This window comes from Lycorma delicatula, chromosome 4 (genome assembly GCF_047948215.1).
Source record: "Lycorma delicatula isolate Av1 chromosome 4, ASM4794821v1, whole genome shotgun sequence".
NCBI classification, from domain to species: Eukaryota; Metazoa; Arthropoda; class Insecta; order Hemiptera; family Fulgoridae; genus Lycorma; species Lycorma delicatula.
In genome coordinates, this window is record NC_134458.1 from 178,677,048 (window position 1) to 178,683,047 (window position 6,000).

At 29.2% G+C, this 6,000-nt stretch overlaps 1 protein-coding gene across 1 annotated transcript in view; it reads right to left on the minus strand.

Moving 5' to 3' along the window:
* LOC142324112 (G-protein coupled receptor Mth2-like) overlaps positions 1–2,189 on the minus strand; it is a 142,057-nt gene extending 139,868 nt beyond the window's left edge. Inside the window, exon 1 of the mRNA XM_075364775.1 lies at positions 1,138–2,189. Coding sequence (XP_075220890.1) covers positions 1,138–1,927 — 790 coding nt within the window. The 5' untranslated portion in view covers positions 1,928–2,189. The remainder of the gene's footprint in view (positions 1–1,137) is intronic.
* Between the last annotated feature and the right edge of the window lie 3,811 nt (positions 2,190–6,000).

Here is a 6,000-nt window from a genome sequence, read left to right on the forward strand (position 1 = left end):
AGAGCATTCACCGATACCAAATCAGACAACGGAACTGTTTTTGTAAAACTTAATCCAATACTCCGGCTTGTAAAAAAGGCCCTTATTATGCTTCGGATGCCATTTTTAATTAATTGCCCAACTATTTAAAAAATCTTCTCACCAATTTATTAAAAAAAAAAATTATAAGATTCTCTTTTTACACGCCTACCCAAAAAGGAGTGTAATGTATTTAGGATGTATATGTATGTTCCACCGTAGCAGCTCAACGGCTGAACCGATTTTAATGTATGATTCCTCGTTGGAATCCTAACGTTACCGGGACTGTCATAGGATATATGTTTAAATAAATTTAAAAATGCGAAAAAAATTATACTGTATACAAAATTGTCACTCGCACGCTCTTTAATTATTCTGTATTATTAATTATCCATATTAAAAGTAATGTTTTTTTTTGGTAGTCGTGATTTTTTAATAATTTTTTATAACCTTAAAATTATGTTATGTGTTTGAATTTTAAATAATTAATTTAAAATCAATCGATTAAAGTTTATTAAAGCGTATACTTTAATCACATCTACAGAATATCTCATAAGTTTCCATATGTAGGAAAAATAAACATTTTTTTATGTAAATAATTTTTATTTATTTTTATGTATTTATCACTATATTATTCATTTTTATTATTATTGTTATTTATTTTTATGTAATCCATGTATGGAAACTTACGGGACATTCTGTATTTTTACCTTATAATTTATTTTTATATTTATAAATTATCTTATAGTTACTATTCTTTGCATTATTATGTTCTTCTATAAAAATATTTATTTATTCGTTTATTTAGAGAATGCACTTTTTCATTAAAAAGGCTTTCATGATTAATTATAAAAAAAATACAACTGGAAAGACCACTTCCACTGAAAAATTAAGGAAGAATAATTATTGAATTCGATAGATTTGTTATAGAAAAGAGTTTGCACGTACATACGGTTTAAATTAAGAACCTCTTTTTTTGAAGTCGTTTTAAACTGTCATTCTGTTAATAAAAAAATTAAGTCTTTTCATATTTGACCTTTTTTTTGTTGGTTATTTTAACATCCGTTCGACTTAGTTGTAGAATATAAAGATAATATAGATATATAAATAATTACTTACATAAAATTAGGCATGTATTATGAGATATACTTGATTCTTGATCGATCTGTAGAACAGCTAAAAATAGATACGCACAACCTAATGAAGCCACGTGATTCATTAGACATTTACCGTGTAGATTTTTTATATCGGGTAGTAACGCGTAAACTAAAAATGTTGCAAATAATAACACTACCGAAATTAACATACCGCAATACGTATGACGATAATCTTCAGTAATCATATCCACTGAATACAAATTATCATCGCATATTAAAGCTACAATTGAATTATCTTCTTCGTATAATTCCATACAATAAGTCGATGCACTGTATTCCATGTTTGTTTGCTTTTCTAATATTGAACCTGTATCTAAAATTTTAAATTCATCTGCTGAAGAAAAAGGATATAATATAAAATGATCCTTTGTTTCGGGACACGGTAATCCTTGTAGGATATTTAAATAACTTTCATTAACGATAATCGTGTCGTAATTTTCATAATTTTTATCGTTATCTTTTTTATATATTTTGATATCATCAAAGACTGTTTTTGAAGTACTATAATTACATACCCGATTTTCATTAAATATTTGTCCGATCGGACAGCATTTTGGAAAACACGGTTTAATGTTTATATTACAATTTTTATTGTATTTTGTTAAGTAATCTGTTCTGTTTATTACTTGCATTTCGTCATTTACGGTAGCATTATTATTCAGAACGAAACCTGTGTGTCGTAATGATTGCACTGTTTTATAACATAAAGGTAAAAATAAGGCGCATAACACACACGCATTGACGAAGTTCATCGTGTCTCGTTTCTCACACAACTGTTGTGGTTAAAAGGTTTGTTTGTTGTCTTATCTTCGTCTCCTCGCTACACTACTCTCTCATCCCCCTATTTCCTAGTTTTCTTTTTTCATTTTGTTTATCTATCGCGTATAGTACTTGTCTCACACTTTTATTTTATAAACTTTTCTTGTTATTCATCTACTCTTTTTCGAATTCTAAACACTAGAAATTAATAATCAATTTTGTTGAAAATAAAAAAAACCGTTCGTTCTCGGTAAACTAAGATGTTATAAATGAAATAAAAGATAGAAAAATTTTTTACATTAACATCCTTTAATATTCTAATCGTTTGTTTATGTGTCATTTCCGTTGTAGATATTTTTTTCAAAATTTAGTTTTAATTTTTATACAAAAGATTAAACATGCTAATAAAATAAAATTGCGATAAAAAAAGATTAAAACAGTTCCTTTTTTTATCTTTTCTTGTAAATTACGCTACCATCAACAACTCTATTGATCATCACTTAGTCACAAAACATATTTTTTTGTAAAAAAAAAAAAAAAAAAGTTAAAATACAATAAAGTATGCCTACACCTTATCCCAAGCAATCATCTTATATAGCAATTATAATACTGCCTGTCCTATTAGTGTGAAAGTGAAGGTGTTCTGTTATCTCCCTGTCGCGCAGACAGAAATCTTCTTCGGTAATCTCGGCAATGATTAAATGAAAAAAATCCGGCCGACACGCCGGTCCTCCGAACCCATGCGAGCGTGTATCTCGGTAAAAAATATTTATCTCGGTAAAAAATGTTTATTGTAAAATATCGACAAAAAGCTTCGGATAACGATCGAATTAACGGAACAAAAACACTGAAGAAATATTACAGACGTATAAGATTCGGGACTCAAACGTATAGATGTCAGAACTCTGACTGCTAGGTGTTTATAATTTATATAATAAAGTTTTATAAACTTATAAATTATAAAAGGAGAATTGTAAAATCTACAGCGAGCAATTGGTCTTTAACATGAATAAAGTTTTTAAAAATAATACAGAATTCGGAAATGTACATAAATTCACTAATAAGGAAATCCCAAATTGGCTTTACAAGAAATATCAACGACCAAGTAAATAAAGGGGTTCATAAACTCACGCGACCCAAGTGTAAAACAAAGGATACTCACATTAATCGTTATGAAATCTGTCTGGTAATTTTAAAAAATAAATCAGATGGCGGCCTTTTCTTGTGGGAAAAATAATTGCAAAGTTTTTTTATTGTAAACTATAGCAGAAACACAGCGGGAGATTTTTTGTTTGGAAGATGGTTGAGATTTGTTTTAAGTAAAACATCAGAAAATGCTGTGAAGTTGTTTTTTTAACAATAAATGAAAGAATATGCAATATTAGAATTAAGGACAATTTAGGAATAAATTAGTTTTCTTGTGACTGCAGAAATTGTGGAAGAGAGTATGGAGGACAAGTTCTTTGAAATGCTAACAGAAAATCCAAGTAATTACCACTTTATGGTCTTAAAATTAGAATGGGAAACATCTGTACTTAAATAGGAAGGAAGGAGTTACGGAAGGATGTTGCAGGAAACTAAATGTTTCATGAAATGTTTTATGATAATTGGATCACAAAATTGAACCTAGAAATTACAAGATAAATGGAAATTATCAACATGTTTTTGTCAGAAAAATATGTTTATAAATTTACATGATTCTCAATGTACAGGAAAATCTATAACTAAACTGATCATGTGTTAATAGATGATACATGTAGCAGGAATTAAAGTGTAGGAGGAGCAAAGTATTCGTTTGATGACGAGTCCTAATGGAATTTATCCAAAGAATATCTGTAGAAAAGGAGATATAAAAATAACTGCGAAACATTTAGCAGAGAAAAAATGTAAGGCCACTGAGATAGTTCAGAAATTTAGGATTAAACTAACAATCATATTCCAGTTGCCGAGAAGAAAAATGAACAAGAAAAATTTATTTATTTAATTTGTTTTTGCTATGTCAATTTGATGAGATAGCAAAAAAATAAAAAGCTAAAAAGCTAAAGAGGTATGATCGAGAAATAAAGTGGTGAATGTTAGAGAAAACTTACAGAATGTTTAGGAAAAAAAGACAAGTGGATAGATAAATTTCTTGACAAAACTGAAGATCATTCACTAAATAGTTCCAGAGATTTCTATTGTTTACTAAGGTTGTTTAAAAAAATTATTCATCAAATGCATATCGAGTCAAAAGATAAAATAGTTCAGATTAATCATGCAAGAAGACAAGAATTGAAGATTTGGGATGAATATTTTTACGAGCTCTTCAATTTATGAGGAACTCATCAAATTTGTAATTACACTGCTGAAGTCTTGACTCCTTCCTCGGAAGAAGTAATGAATGCAATACACAATCTACTAAAAAAAAAATTAATGTGGACACCAAATGACTTCCTGGTGGACCTGTTAAATTACATACACATTTTTTTTTTTAAATGAAAAGTACACAAAATATTGTTTTATTAATAACTTTTGATATTTTTTGATATTTTTTTTTTAGGAGTTAAAAAAAAGAGATGATTTCTGATTCGAACTGATGTACCTTCCGCTTTAAGGACAAAATATTTCATTAATTAAAATTTTATTTGGCTATAACTCTGGAAACAATGAAAGTAAGTACCGCTATATATCGTTGAAAAGCTGTCAATGAGAGCTTATTACTGCAGTTAAGAAAAAGTCTAAAATCCAATTTTTTTTTGATTTTGGGCTTTTTTGGACACTTTTGGATCAGTTGATTGTAATCAAAAGGGGAGGGTGCACAACTACATATTACAACAGTCCTAAATTCAAAATTTAAGCATCTTATGGCTAATCGTTTTTGAGTTATTTGAGATAGATACGTACATACAGACGTCACGCCGAAAATAGTTTAAATGGATTCAGAGATGTTTAAAACGGATATTTCCGTTGAAATCTGGAAACCAACATTTTTCGCGATCACAATACTTTCTTTACTTCATACAAGGAAGTAAAAAATCAACAAATCTTTAACGGGTAGTTGAAGATAGTGCTCTGAAATTAGGAACAAAGAACAGCACAAAAAATTCAACAGGTTGATTTTATATGTATGGGAGAAGATATTCATTACTAAGAAATAGAAGGAAGTAGTCATTATTCCTATTAAAAAGGGGAATAAACAGGATTGCAGTAACTACAGCGAGCAATCACTCTTCAACAACATGTATGAAGGTTTTAAAAATAATATAGAATCGAGAAATTTTCATAAATTTAGTCATAAGGAAATAATAAATTGGCTTTTTAAAAAAAATATCAAGGAAGAAGTAAATACAGAGATTGTAAACTCCCACGACCCACGTATAAAACAAAAACTAAGCAAACTATTTCCCCTTTATATGTCACAATAAATGTTCCAAATGTCTACCTTCAACATTATCCATGCAGGCTTCACAACTAATTTCTTCATGTTCAGCACAACTTTCCCTGGAGTTGCTGCCCTATATTAAAGATGTTGCCTTCAATTTTTTTTTTTCGGTTCATCCAAAGTGTGAGGGTTGTTCTAGAAAATAGTATCATTCAGATGACTCCATAAATAAAAATCTAATGATTAAAGATCTGTAGATCGTTGAGGCCTTAGTCTGTGGGAAATTAAAATCATCATCAAAAAATTCATATAAGAATTATAGTAGAATTGTTAGAGTGGCATGTAACACCATCTTGCTTGAACCAGTAGTTTTGCTCTTCAGTTTAAATCAGTGCTATGAAATCAGTAATATAATTACTGAAAAATGGCAGTTAATGTTTTTTGTGATAAAATGGGTCTGATCACTTTGTCGTGAATTGCACACCAAACGTCAACTTTTTGTGAATGCAATGACTTTAATAATAAATTGGGGATTCTCTGATTCTTATTGTTAACATATTCAGAAAGGTGGAACCACGTTTCATCTGAATAAGAAACATTGTCCAAAATGAGCACATCATCTTTTTTTTCCTAATGTGTACGTTGCAATCTGTTTAACTAGTGAACAATAAGCAACCCCCCACACTGATCAATAGATTAGAATGA